Source organism: Perna viridis, chromosome 5 (assembly GCF_037379345.1).
Source record: "Perna viridis isolate PV_CMFRI_1.1 ecotype Kerala chromosome 5, ASM3737934v1, whole genome shotgun sequence".
In the NCBI taxonomy this organism is placed as follows: domain Eukaryota; kingdom Metazoa; phylum Mollusca; class Bivalvia; order Mytilida; family Mytilidae; genus Perna; species Perna viridis.
Window position 1 is genome coordinate 17,152,640 of NC_142449.1, and position 15,621 is coordinate 17,168,260.

The 15,621-nt window shown below is 33.1% G+C and overlaps 1 protein-coding gene and 1 long non-coding RNA gene across 6 annotated transcripts; one reads left to right on the forward strand and one right to left on the reverse strand.

Annotated features, from left to right (window-relative positions):
* Positions 1–232: 232 nt before the first annotated feature.
* LOC148616305 (uncharacterized) lies at positions 233–4,670 on the reverse strand. Of its 5 annotated transcripts, XM_088581587.1 has the most exons (5): positions 2,723–4,670; positions 1,643–1,758; positions 1,195–1,229; positions 662–845; positions 233–443 (listed from the first exon to the last, which is right to left on the reverse strand). In XM_088581587.1, the coding sequence occupies exons 2-5, from the start codon at positions 1,664–1,666 to the stop codon at positions 255–257; spliced, it is 432 nt and encodes a 143-aa protein (XP_088437713.1). In that variant the 5' UTR covers positions 1,667–1,758; positions 2,723–4,670; the 3' UTR covers positions 233–254. The 5 variants fall into 5 exon arrangements, 2 of the variants coding, with proteins under 2 accessions (XP_088437713.1, XP_088437712.1); XR_015921908.1 differs by lacking the exon at positions 2,723–4,670 and having other exon boundaries at positions 662–897; positions 1,643–2,714; XR_015921907.1 differs by lacking the exon at positions 2,723–4,670 and having other exon boundaries at positions 1,121–1,229; positions 1,643–2,714.
* Positions 4,671–5,808: 1,138 nt separating this feature from the next.
* Positions 5,809–10,776, forward strand: LOC148616306 (uncharacterized). Its single transcript, XR_015922151.1, has 4 exons — positions 5,809–6,357; positions 6,717–7,236; positions 7,787–8,121; positions 8,350–10,776. It is a non-coding gene; the product is annotated as an uncharacterized LOC148616306 (long non-coding RNA).
* The last annotated feature ends 4,845 nt before the right edge of the window (positions 10,777–15,621 follow it).

The following is a 15,621-nucleotide window of genomic DNA, read 5'->3' on the forward strand; positions in this document are numbered from 1 at the left end:
AACCCAACTCACTAATGCTGAGAGTATGAACCAGGTTCATCGGTAGATGAAGTGTCTCTGTCGTTTAGAAACACTCGCTTAATTGCTCATATGGTGATGAATTTGAATTTAAACGGACGAGGGCAACCATGGCAATGTAAATAAATATATTCTGATATGAAATTATTGTCACATAGAAGCCTAACAATCAAGATGCTTTAAATATAATTTATTCAGAAATTTGTCACACTGACTTAAACTCAACCAGTGATAGCCTATCCTCCGCGATAGTAGAGATGTTGATCGTTCGCTGTTGGACAATCGTTCCAATGACTATTTCTTCTGTATCCTCTGTAATCATTGCCTCTCTTACAGTACATCATTTTTTGATCACGTGTGGGATGCTGTGACCATATGCAAGTGTTAGGGAAAGGCACACAATTTGTTCCTGAGCATGTACGAATCTTAAAATTAACAAAGTGGAAAAGGATTAATATTTACGGAATTAAGTTAAATAAAAGTAACTAAATATTAAGGTCTTGTTTTCATACCTAAATGTAAGCTACCCTGAACGTAACAAATAAAACACAGCTTTCAATCGTTCATTTGAAAGCAAATAGTGATTTGAGAACTCTCTTTTATTCTGTTAAACTGGTAAGTATTTAGGGCAAGTTTTGCTTACCATACATGAACAGTCATATCCAGTTGTACTTGTTTTCGGTTGATAACGGTCAGGATAACCGTTAAAATTCTTAAAGTAATTGTGAACAGGTTCTCTGTGTCGTCTGTTTGGTGTCTTTCTATATCTGTTGGATTTTGACCCTCTCGTCAATGATAACTCACATGAGGTAATGGAGCTGTACATTCTATTCAAATAACAGATATTCAACATCATTTTACGGTTCCCGTAGAAATGTCCTATAATAGATGCGTACTATAAATATAAATGATTCATTGAGAAACAACATTTAAGTCTGTTTGGTGTTCAAAACATTGTTGTTATGAAAAGTACAATGTTAGTACTTATTCTTTTTAAATATCTACATCAATTTACAATATAATAAAAACAAATTACAAAAAAAGTTTTAAAATAATAACTGGTACTAATTGTTGGTAATGCACCAAAAAAGGATATATGTACCCCCAACTATATACGGCTCAGATAATTGGAGTTTCACGTCACACGATGCTGTGCCATCTACTGTAAATGCTTACATTATTCTAAGAGGGCGAATTTGTCTTGTCGTATCCTAAAAAAACAATGAAATATACATAAAAGGAAGTTATTCATATTTATTAAAAAAAAGATACTGTAATAAAATATTTGCTAGTTTCCCTACTTGTCATTAAGTCATAAAGAGAGAATAAAAACAAAATAATTTTTGGAATTTTGAATTTGAGGTAATTTACTAGTCATTAAAACATCCTGGTCGCTTTATGGAATGGGATTCTTCAACTACAAAGGAAAACGTTTAATGTATGTTTTCATATGTTTTTAAATTTATGGAAAATATGTAAAAGACCGATATGGAAATAAATGTCTTAAATGTGTTTAAAAAATGTGTTGCAATTTACCATTGTATACATGTGTTAAAATACAATGTTGTCCAAAGTAAACTAATTATATTTGGATTTTTTGAAAATATAATCTAATTGTTTTTACCTTGAACACTTCTATTATGATCATTGTATAAGCACGGTACAATGTCTCAGTTGTGTGTCCATGAAAATAGTTTTGTTTAGATGGTTTTGATACTGCTATCAGAACTGCATGTATTACTGTAAAACAAATCATAAAGCATTATGATTGAAGAAACAAAAACGAACAGCAAATAGTAAGTAAACTATCGATAAAATGTCTTCAATGTAGGTTTTAATTAACTGTATTCAGGCATGTAGATTTCTACATTATAAACTATTCAAAGACAACAGAATATAATGACAATGAAACATAAACAATCCACAGAATGTAAAAAACATAAAACACAATAACATCTATAACATAGACAATATATTTTTTCGTTTTATTTATGGAATCCGAAAACAAATAACGCGACGTTAAGATATGTGAAATTGTGTCTATAAATTAAGAATTACGATGTAAAAACAAAGCCACATATGCACGATTGCGTTTGTAGACTTACCGAAATTAGATTTGCAAAATAATTGTTGTAAATGTTGCGGAGGACAAGAAAACATCCAATGGCCACTGAAAGTAACAGCAATAGGAATATTGCTGGTAATAAAATTTTCATTCTTGTTGTAATATATGCTGTAAAATAGCCAAAGGGGAATTACAAATTTGTAAGTATCGATCGCTGTGCATCTGAACCAATATCAACAGACGAAATTACGAATGTTTTCTTTGGAATCAAGCGACGTAAGCGAACCGCTAGTTTTCATATCGGGATCATTGATAATAAATCCACAAAGTCTGGGATTGTAAATTTCATGGAAAGCAAGGGAGTCAAAGTTACACACATTGCAATTTTCAGCGCTAGGAATGGCAAATTGGCAACCAAAGTGAATGTTGATTGCAACAATATAAACTTACTCGAAAAGTCCGACGTTTTGGCCTACCAACGTTCGGTGTAGAAAGTGGATGAGTAACCGCTTGTAGTAACAGAGATGGACCCAATACAAAAATAACAATGGTCAATATAGATATGCAGCATAAATTTTTGAGTACTGATTCCAAAGCCGTACCATTCTATAATATCCTGATTAGGTATTGCATACGTACTGTATTAATCATCTTAATGACTGTCAATACGACACTTCTCCAGTGTTGCCTATTGCATGTAAAAAAGCCGAGTAATTCCACAGCTTTTTGCGGCGAAAACACTCTCTCATTCCAATCAATAAAGCGGATATTTGTACCGGAATTTCTTAAACATTCGCCACACTGCAAGCAATTATCGACTATATAGTAGTACCTGAAATATCTAAGGAATGTATTTCATCGTGTAAAGTATTTAGTACTGTGAATACGGAATTACTATCGGATCACCTACCAATTTACTGTACATTACAAGTACCTGTCGAACGATACAGTGATGTCCAGCGACCAACGGTATTCGCCTGACATAAAGCAACTGTAGAGATCTTATTAACTATCAGCTGTTAATCGATATCGGGATGAGTTCTTCAATGGAAAAACTTGATTGGACCGACCCTGTACATTCCGTTGAACATTTTAATACTGCTACAACTTATATTTTAAGTAAAAGCATCGTCTGATACCAAACATGTAAAACGTTTTGATTCGAAATTAAAACCTTACTGGGCCACTGAAATTAGACAAACCCACAAAACAGCACATGGAATAAGCTATGTTTGGATTGATGAAAGAAGGCCAAATGGAACACATTTTGAATCCTATAGTAATTACAAACGAGATAAACGTATTTTCCGAAATACCCAAAAATGAAGCGTACCAACAGTATCAAAATGACAATTATCGTGAGATAGATGAAGCCGCAGAATGTGATATACGTTTCTTTTGGACCTTGTGGAATGGACAGAAAACAAAGAAGAAAACTCGATGTAAGGAAATACGGACTGACAATCAAACGTTCAGAAACCCAATAGACATTGCAAATAGCTTTGCAAATGTCTATGGTGAAGTATCTCATTCCGATGAGGGCCGTTTTTCTGGATCTTTCGGCACAGTAACTGACGATGTAGGCAATCTTATCCTGAATAGTGAGTTTACGTTTGAAGAAATTGACCCCGTAATAAAATACCTCTCATTACAAAAGTCGCCCGGTGTTGATAGAATCCAAATTAAATACGCAGGAAGACAATTCACATTAAACTTAACACATTTATCTAACTGTATACGATCTGTCGGGTATATTCTAGCAGTGTGAAAGAAAGGACTAATAGCTCCAGTATATAAAGGAGGTTCGAAGCCAAGTTCATACAGACCAATAACTCACTTGTGTTCATTGTATAAACTTTTCGAAAAGGTTATTTTCTTTAGTATCGACAATTGGATTAATACATGTTCAGTCAAGTTTCGAATGATCAACAAGGGTTCATAAAATCATTAAACTGTTTCTACATATTTCACCATGTCAAAATCGGCTAGGAGTGCCATTGAACTCAACAGTACGGTATTTGCTGCATTTCTTGACATTGAGATTGCATTTGGCACTGTATGGCACGAAGGAATGATACGGTAGCATATATCTTGGAATCAAATCATTAATCAATGACATACTGATATGCAGAATGCCGTTTTATTGAATGGAATCACACCATCGTGGTTCCCAATTGATCAAGGTGTACGGCAAGGTGGTGTGTGATCTACCTTTTTATATAAACTATATATTGATGAACTACTGAATCAGCTTGAAGCGTTCAGCCACGCACGGCCTAAAGATCAAAGACATTAACTGTGGTAATCCGGCGTTTGCAGATGACATTGCATTATTGGCTCTTAGTCCTATGGCTCTACAGAATCTGATTGACATAGATATAAATAGATATAACATCGAACATGAAATGCTCTGGGGTAGTAGAAAAGGCTTGCGATAAAGACAGGAAAACGTTCAATGGACGTTTTGGTATGAGTAACTTGAAACAAAACTTTAACCCATTGCCTTGTGTTAAGCCATACAAAAAGGTTGTGTTGCTATCAGTATTGTACGGTTGTGAGTTATGAAATAATTTGACTGTTAGCGACATGTCTTCACTGCGGAAAATGAAACACTATTCATTAAAGCGAATACAGAATTTAAGAACATTCACCAGGTCAGGCATGGTAGAAAGTTTGGTAGGACTAGTTGAAATCGATAAAAAGAACTTTTTTCAGAAGTTAGCGTCAAACGACATGAGTTCATAAGCGGACGTTTATTTCCTAATAGACTTTATAAGTTTACGTTTGGCAAAAAAGACGTTCAAGATTTCGTCCCAGATCTATAAAGACTTTTCACTAAATACAATTTAGACCAGTGTTTTAGCGAATACATTACTACAAAAGTTTGTCCTAGTAAGTTGACATGGAAAAAGATAGTTCCTCAATTTCAGCAATGGTAATATGTGAACGCAAAGCCCGAATGAACTCTGACAATGACTTGTCTTGCTTTAAACAACTACACACTGTTGGTACTTTCTCAGGTTGGAGAAACAAGATGTCTGCATATATGTTTTCCCTGTCTGTCTAAACTACTAACATGTGTTCCTCAAACCAAAAAGACTATTTGTACAAGATGTTACACACCCTGTGTTGACTCTATTACTCACTTTGCATTGGAATGCATTCGTACTGCTGATATTCGGGACAAATTTAGGACTTCTGTTCTGAACATTTTTGTGTTCATACTTACCTGCTTCTTGACAGTTTAAACTCCAACGAAAGACTATTACAAATACTGTTAGGAAACACAAGTCAGCTTAAGGAATTTTGTTGTAACAATGAAATATGTAACTTTATAAACATTGCTGCAAAACTCTTGCGAGACACTGCTAAAATGTACTTCTGTTGTTATGAACAATCGAAAAAAAATATCAATCACTTTCTCAATTGTTTAAGTGAACTATCAGTTTTACGTTGATTTTGATTAAGAGACAACCCTGTATATATATATGTTCTGGACGTAAACGTTCAGATTTATGATAAATTTGCTTCTCAAATTCATTCATAAGTGCTAAATTTCATGAGTAATTTCCATTAAATTTTCCTTCTTTTTATAAGTGCATATATAGAATTCTAATATTCATCGAAAGTTGCATTAACATGTATCTCTGTGATTTTTATTAGAAAATTTAGAATTTCTGCTCCATTGTTTTAATTTTACTTTACTACCAGTATGATGACCCCGATCACACTGGTAGTGTAAGATCGACGTGGCATACATACAAAAATTCCCAAATATTTTAATTTTAATTTACGGACGATTTACTTTACATACCTTTAACTCTTATCGTACTCATAAAGTAGAACGGAAATTATCTTCGGCCTGACGAAAACTAACTACGTCAATCAGTTTAAGACGCTTCACTTATAAGTCAGTGTGATCGACAACGACATGGTTGTACCTTTTGATGTATCAGCTATTTTGGTTCTTATAATAGTTGGCATCATATCCTACATTCTGTATGGAAACATTCGACGACCTCCAGGAATTTCCCCGGGACCACCATTATTGCCAATTGTTGGCAATATTCCTCTCCTTGCAAAAAGTGGAAACATTATCGAAGGTTTCAAAACTGTAAGGAAAAAGTATGGGGACATCTTTAGCTAAAAACTCGGGACAAAACTCATAATAGTCGTTAATGGCTATGAGAATTTAAAGAATTTTCTTGTTAGGAAAGGAGATGTCTTCACCGATCGCCCACGTAATTTTGTTTTTGATAAAGTAGCTGTTGAAGGTAAGATAAAATCTTTTAAAGTATTGTATTAATATGTATTATATTTATACCGTATATATTTTGAAGTGAAAAGATATTAGCACAACGTTAAAATTCACTGGTGACCAAGCTTCAACGTTTTCTTGAGAACAATCATACACATTGGATGGGGGCATCATTCACATACTTTCCATGCAATTGCAAATAAAAGTTTAAAAAATCATAAGAAAAAACATCAAACTGATCAGAAAGTTACAACAAGGAAATAGAAAACTCCAAAACTCACATGAATTATGCCAATTACACACGTCTATCAATGTAAAGTGATGAAATTAGTCTATCACAACATTCAACAATAATAATAGCATGTATTTTGAAAGGGCTGGTTGGATCGAGTGGACTTTTATGGAAGGAGAATAGACATGCTGCTTTGAACGTGTTGAAACAGATCGGATTTGGACAAAGCAATTTTGAAAAGAAAATTTCATAAGAGGTGTCATCTTTGCTTGGAAGACTTCAGCAAATGAAAGACAATAATTTTTCATCGAAGCATATTTTTTAAATCAGCTTCTTTAAATATAGTAACCTTTCTTTTGTTCAACAAGTAATTTAGATATGACGATCCAAAATAACTTGAAATTATCGACATCATGCATAACAGTATTGTGAGTATGGAATGGACCGGGGTACTTGAAGCGTTCCCGATTTTAGAACATCTACCAGGGGATGTTTTTCGGACTAAAAAAATATTCGAAATCGAAAATGAAATGGAAGAATTTGTAAAACAACAGTTGGAAGAACACAAAGTTTCTTTAGATCGTAACAACCACAGGGACTTTGTGGATAAATATTTATTGAAGTTACAAGACGACAACACTAATTGATCTCCTTCGTGCACAGGTACACTTTTGTCAATGGGGACTAGATTAAATAAAAAAAAATATTTGTTATGTGTATTTCAGTTATGATAATAAACTTACCACTGAAGATGAAAGTTACTAACTAATTGATTCCATAAATTACAAATGGTCTTTCCAGAGATCAGTCTTATGGTTACACATCAATATCTTTGAAATTTCCATGATTTAAAGAGGAAAATATAAGGAAATGAATTCAGTTCCTATCGCGACAATTATCTTTTTTAGAAGTTTACAAAATGAAAAAAACAAAAAAAACAAAAAAAAACAAAAAAAAACCAAAAAAAAACCTTTGATTGATTTTACCATTCATAACCTACGAACCTTAATAGTTGTTGCTTGTGTTTAACAACAGACAACCATATAAAAAAAACTTCTAAATTTTTTTTTTTCTACTTAAAATGAATTTTATTAAAAAATATCAGCACGAAAAAAGAACACATATGATTTTATTAGCCGTGTAATATAAAATGTTTATTTACCCTTAAATACGCGTAGCTGAGAGAAACAAATAAACTGAATTTCTTTTGTAGAATACCAGCTCATTCAGAGATCTTATACTAACTGGAACTGATACAACTGCTAATACCATAAACTCAATAATTCTTCATATGATCCTCCAACCTTAGATACAAGAAAAATATACCGTGAGATTGACGATACTATAGGAACAAACAGGGAGCCAACAATGACCGACAAACCCAGAATGCCCTACGTTGATGCTGTATGTAACAAGGCGATGCGATTTTATTGTGTTGTCCCCTTATCTGCACCAAGAGCGTCCAATATTAAATCAGATATAATGGTGAAAGGCTATAGGATACCATCTGATGCTTCAATGTATTGTTACATCGTTTTATTTTATCATGTAAGCATTGAAAGTTGAATTTTGAAACATACTAAGCCTAACCTACAATTCTGCACAGTTCCTATCATGGAACTGATACAAGAAATACAAAATATGACGTGCCATTTTCTTGTCATTTAAAAGATGTGTTATTCTTTAACACTATTGGAATGTTGAGATACCTTTAGACATAAACGATTGTTTTTGGGGCAATTTCTATAACACTGTTCTATTTTGTAATTTTCGTAGGTAAGAGATCGATCCTGCTTTGGTGAAGTTTTAGCGAGACAAGAATTGTTTCTCATGCTGGTTTCTCTTGTCCAAATGTACAACCATCTACCGAAAGATTTGCCATTACCAGAAAAGAAAAGACTGCTTAGTATCCTTTACTTTCATGCTGACTTTTATATGAGATTGGAACCAAGGTAACTGTGGGAACTGTATAGAGAAAAAGATTTAAATATATATTTTGTATCGATATAGAGTTAGATGCAGATTTCCAGAATATATCAATTTGTAAAATCGGACCATAACATAAAGTATAAAAGTTCAAACGACTCTCATATCAGGTTTGTGAATGAATGGTCCGACTTGATACATTCATAAAGCATGTCATCCTATCCAGTCAATAAATGGGATGATTTATCTCGATTAGAAAAAGTCTACACTGATGGAGGACCAGAAAATGACACATTTAGTAAAGTGTTCTCAGCTCTGAAGAGTTATTTTCATTGTTTTACAGATTGCAATATGATGATACTTCACAATTATATATTGATCTCGTTTACATATGTTCCCATTAGGACTATTTATTTGGAATGTAGCTTACGTCATATTGAAATCGATGGATTTGTGCCGTTGACGAAATTAAAAGTTTAACTTCTTCCATACCAACACTACCTTAAATTGTCTAACGTCATCGCTTCTTTACATGCATTCAAAGACAAGGTAATGGATATGATTAACCTAAGTTCGTGCTTCCAGTTTTATGGAAAATAAGTTTTAACTGCAGACATGATGGCTGCCATAGGAAATATTTGTTTAAAATCATTTTAATTTTCCGACAACGGTTTGCAAATAATTGATAGTTCTGGTTTACAAAAGATGAAATAAATACACTATTTTGAACATATCAAATTTAGTAAAAATAAATTCGATTATCATCAAGTACGGATAATACCTTTCGTAAAATTGTTTTCAAATCTCAAAAATCTTCGAGATTTCGAGAATCAACGAAAGGTATAATTGTAGGCGGTACTAAGAACCTTCGATCTGTTGACTTTACAGCTACATCATTTAATTACTGGAATTATACTTACGAAGTGTTACAAAGCGTGATTAGTTTTAATATTTCTAAATTCAATTGTCAACTCTTAAATCCATATATTTTATATTCCTGTATGAGTCTGCAACAATTTGTAATGCAAAAATTGTCCCTTAACATTGTACTGCGCCCATATACAAGGACGGTTCTTGAAAGGACTCACCCAGCTGAGATTAATAGATTTATCTGACAATCGACTAGAATCATTTTCTATTGAGCATATCTTATCTGACCAATTCAATAGTTTAAAAGGTCTAATTTTAAATAACAACTTGTTGAAATCTGTCCCTACAAAGACTGCAAAGCTGTTATTTCTCGACTGCATAGATCAAAGAAATAATAAAATTCAGTACCTCACTGACGAAAATCTTAATGACCTTACAGTACACATAAATCGAATGGGAACGACAAAATTTAGCCTACTGTTGAATAGGAATCCTTTGCTGTGTAACGGCAATTCACTGAATTTTTTGAAAAGGATTTTTACAACCAATATTGAGTTAGAAAAAGGTGGTTCATATCCTTGCCTTTACCTAGATGGGTCAGTAAGAAATACTATTGATATCTTCCACCACATTGATAATCTACAAGTCCATTGTATACCGAGATGGTTGTATGTTCTAGCAGCAGTAAGTTGTGCTACCATAATTTGCGTTGTATGCATTGCCAGTATTATTTACCGATATAGATTTTATATTTATCTTTGGATTTTAAACAAAAAAAGAACGCTGATTACTTCGAGCTCAGAAGAACAGTGTAACATTATTGACAATATCTATGATGCTCTCATTTTGTATGCAGATACTCAAAACGATGGCAACTTGGTCAAACAGACGCTATGGATTTTCCGTGTTAATCATAAAAAAATACAATATAGCTAGAACATTAGGACGCAGAATCGGGTTCCGTTGAATTATCAAATATCCTCCAAATATGCAAACGTAGCAAGAGACTTATATTTGTTGTTTCCCGTACTTTTCTAAGCGATGCACTTGAAGAAGTTAGTTGTGATCAAATAATAAAGGAAATGAACAAATGAAGGAAAAACACACATTTGTGTTTGACTTTGGTGAATGCTGGCATCTTACAAACAGTATAGGAATTTGTTTGACGAAATCCAGTTCATCTCATTTAGATAGAAATGATTACGATCAGGTGCATTTAGAAGCTGTTCGTTTTAAGCAATCAGCTGATAGCAGCAACATTAATTATTTTATTCATAGATTTTGGAGTAAGCTGAGTGCGTTTATGGAAAACGACTGAATTGATTTGACCCGTTTTAGTATTGTAAAATTGTATATTTTATTAAAATCAATTTAACAATCGTCAAGTTGAAATTTATTTATCCTAGAAAAGTTTACTGCTGTGCTAATTTCTTGACATACATTAGGTTAGAGTAAAATATTGTTGTTGCTTTACATAGAAATATGACATCATGATAATCATAATGAGCCTGTTAGTTTTAATTTTCATTCCGTATTGTCATCTTTCCTTTCATATTTGTGTGTGTCTGTTTTCCCTGTCAGATGTTTGTACCTGGATTACATTCTTTGGAGTTTCGCTAGAACTTTGGTTCCCTTGATTACTCTTCAAGCTACGATTCAAGGGAACCAAAGTTCTAGCGGAAATCCAAAGAATGTAATCCAGGGATAAAGACCTAACAGAAAAAACAGACACACACAACAAAGTACATAAAATAACCAAAATAACACGTACAAAGCAACAAAAGCAATTGAGCATCTCGAATATCAATAAAAACTGAAGCATGGATAAAGTGGTAGTGTAAGTGTCCTCTGCTTTTCTAGAAACACCCGCCAAGTTGCTCATAAAATTCAAGTCCGGGTAGACGAAAGTGGAATAAAAATCTATGATGCATTGAACAAATTGATTCTCATGGTGCAGATGGCGTAGATGGATACACTGTTACGAGCCTCGAGTTCATGATCAAGATCATAAGATTTCTGTAGTGATGACTGCGATCTTGTAGCAACATGTCCATTCCTTGTGCTTTTCGCTCATTTAAAGACTTTGAGAAGACAAATTATATATAAAAGGCATTTATATTCCCAGGCTCCTAGTATACATCATAAGTAATACATGTGCACATATTTATTGATAAATACACTTGAACGTACAACATCGACATGTACGACCCACTTTAAAGTCAATGCCCGAGAACGTCCTATGTCTAAAGAGTCATCGATTAAAACATAAAATTAGATTTCGCATTAGGGTAAGAGAGAGTAATCAAGGGAACCAAGGTTATAGCGGTAATCAAAAGAATGTAATCCAGGGACAAAGACCAGACATGGAAAATACATAACAAAGAACATAAAGTAACTAAAATCATACATATAAAGTAACAAAAGCAAATGAGCAACTCAGACTCCACTTAGAACTGGGAGCATGGACCAGGTGCACCGGTAGGGTAAGTGTCCTCTGCTTTTCTAGAAATAATTTTTTAAAAGTTCGGTATATATTACCATGTTATTACCGGAAATGTATGATTTCATCAGGCTTCGATCGATTATAATTATTTTGGAAATTAATGGAATTAGAAATATTTCAATAAGAGTACTCCATCCAAATCATACAATGATAATCCGGTTCTGTATTATTTAATGAATTTATCCTTTTGATCGGTGTTACAAGATTCCGATCACATGATTTCTTTTCACTTGCCAAATAGTAGTTCTAAACAAAAATAAAAACAAAAAACAAAAACAAAAATAGTAGCAAAAAAAAAACCAAACCAAAAACAAGCGTAGTCATGCAAAACCTGAAAGCGTCCATGCGTACATGTTTAATAGAAACCCCCCCAAAAAATGAATTAAAGGCACAGTGGGCTATTTATTAAAAACATTACAGGACTCCATATAAATTTTGCTACCTGTAAACTGTGTAGGTATTAAATTAACAATCGGCAGTAGGGGAACCGCAACACTTTCATTACTGCGGTTAAGGACATATAAGCATTTCCTTATGGAAACATGGAAAATTCATTTTTGAGTACTTTTTTGCTTTTTGTGCCCTTTTCTGGTCATGTTTTAATGTGAAAACACTGTATTTACAAATGTAAAGCCAAAAATATCACCTTTTGTAAAAATTTAAAGATTTAGGGTTTTTGACATGTGATCAAGAAAAAGGGGGAGGCATGTCAGACATAAATTTTCATAAATAGACCAATTTTTCAGAAAATTATTACTTTTAAAGGCTATCGCTTTATTAATATTGTTAAAAAAAAAACAAGTCATGATTTTTTTGTTTTATTTGAAAAGTCAGAAAAATATTTAATGCATTTAGGTATGGTAGAATATTGTCACTTTTTTGCTTGCGCAACTTGGTTACCCTATATTTAAAAATCAAATATTTAAAAAAGTGCTTGTCATATTTCACTGAAACTTTGCAAATGCATTCAGTATGTGTATAGGAAGATACTTGTATAGTTATTTATTTTTTCTCTAAGACAGAAAATGACTCTTTAGGTTACAGACCACCAATTCAACCAATGAGCATTTGGAACGTACGCAAAAATAGTCCTACGCAGAAATTACTCCTGTTCCTCATAGCGCTGTGAAAAAAAGTTATCATCTTTTTTAAAAAAATTAAACAGTTTCTGAAAGGAAAAACATTTCGGTATATTTTATAGGTGCATTTGGCTTTTTGTGATGTGAAGCCTAATCTCCATAATGGTTTCTAAATATACTCATATCTTGTGAAAACACTGGAATATCCCATGCTATTTATAGACCCTTCACTTCCGGTGACCAGTACTACACTGCAAGTCTGCTAACCCCACATGCCATTCTGAGGATTGTGAGCTGACATATGTATAATCATGCTGATATATAGTCCTCTGCAGGTTAAAGTTAAGATAAAGTCCAGAGAAGCCATTGAATATTGTGAAATTAGCATAGAAGCCTATGGGAAGTGGAATTAGTGGTTTCTAGCCTATATCGTCCCCAGCCTTAATTGGTAAGTTTCAAATTGGAGATGCTGATTGATTTAAAAGGAATTACAATCACCAACCTTTAAATTAAAAAAACACAGAAGCAAGAAAGGGATTTTGATGATTAATTACATAATTACACTGTGGAAAGTGTGTAAATATCAGTTTCATGTCATTCCTTCCAATAGAAGCTGAGAAATATGTTACGAAAATAGTAACGAAGTCTTACGGTCGTCAGGAAGAAGATAATCAACCAACCTGAAAAGGGGAGGCCAACTTCCGATGAACATTACAAGTCATCATGCGTAAGCAGCATACCAAATAACTAAAAACAAATCTCTGTAAAAGAAGCTGAGAAATCTGTTACAAAAAAGTCCTTTACACACGACCTAAAAAAATTACTGTCATACAGTAAACAGAAAGCAGATAAGCAACTAACCTGGGTACAAGTTATCATGCAAAAGTAATGTGCAAATATTAAAACAGTTCCCTTCAACAGAAGCCGAGAAATCTGTTACAGAAACGTGTAACAGACAGACTGACAGACGGATTAGGTGGTTGCAATATAGGCCCATATTAGTGTGGGAATGTGTATGACGATCAGCTGAGTATGCCGACATTATTTTTCTGATACATCTGCTATTGAATGTACGAACTCGTTAAAACCACATTACTTGTTATGAGATGCCATCAATCAATTATGATTATGTGTATTGCAGACGATGCTAATACAGAATTGCAATCCTTTTTTAAGTTTAAAATAATTAACAGAGGCATGTTACATGTTTTGTAAAACATGTATACTAGACCATCAATCTAGCACTAAGTATGATTAAACATAATTATTAAAAGTCATTTAATTATTCCCCGGTGAAGATTGCGTCTTTTCCGCGATTTATGTCAGGTATCGTGTAATTTACTAGATTGACCTTGAATTCATCTCATACTTTTAATGCATGCAATAAAATGTGTAAATCTTGAGAATGACTTTCATGGTTATTAAAAGTCCTTATGACAGAATCGGACTCCAAAGACTAACATATGTATATTAGGGCAAGATAATTTTATAGATTGTAAATATTGTATTCTAATATGATGTGCTTCAAAGCTCTTCAGACCACAGCCGTGGTAAAAAGGTGGTAAACACATGACCAACATATTGTGCAACACAGGATGTGTCTATTCAAAATACCAAGAAGCTAGTTTTATTAGAATTGAAATTAATATAACACGCGCATGTTCCGTTCATAAATGATGTAAAATAATATTTAGCTAATGGTCTATCCAATTTAGTGTGGCATGTCACCATGAAATAACTTAGTTGTAAAAGGTGCCAGGATATCATTAGCTGTTTTTGGCGAAACATTGCATTAATTAAAATTCCCAAATCAAGAAAGGGTTCCTAACCCCGGGACCTACACCTGAATATCTGAACATGTAATAACTTAGTTGAAAACATGTTTACAGCCAGACCTACAATTCATAGTATAGGCTCACATTTTGGAAGAAAATATTAAGAATGAACATGACAATTTTTATCTACTAAGAATCAGATGGAACCATCTGATTACTAGTAGATATTCGTGCATGACATTAATCATAATACAAATAATTAACATACAAATAAATACCGGCTCGAGAACGGAACCACAGACCACTACCTATGTCCTCACTACCTATATGCAAGATAAGATGACTGAAGATATTGATATGGGATTTATTGTCCTTTGTAAACTCGTATACGGTAAAAAATGTTAGCACAAGGAATAGTAATAATCTCCAACATATGAATACCACTTTAATGTCTACTGATAAATGTATCTAATAACAAACTTCAAAGCGTGGTCATAAAAGATTAAGAATTAAAAAAAATAATTATAAAAATTTTACCCAGAGTCAATGATACATGAAATCCCAATACAAAGTAATAGCTTTTGCAAAAAGCTAGCAGCCTCTTAACTTTATGTGATGTTGAGATTTAATTTGATAACAAATTTAATTTTATTACAAAAAACAAAGATTCATGGCGTAAACGTTACGGTACATATACCATGCAGTAGACACAGAATTTTTAAAAACATACGAAAATACAAGTAGACAATGACTAGAAAATGTGTATGGTACATGTACATGTATTAATTGTGTACAAAATTTTTCACCAACATAAACTTTTTTCAGATTTGACCTTGTTTTATTGCAATTTAAGGTTCAAACTGACGCAAATAGACTAAATATATATGTGATAGGA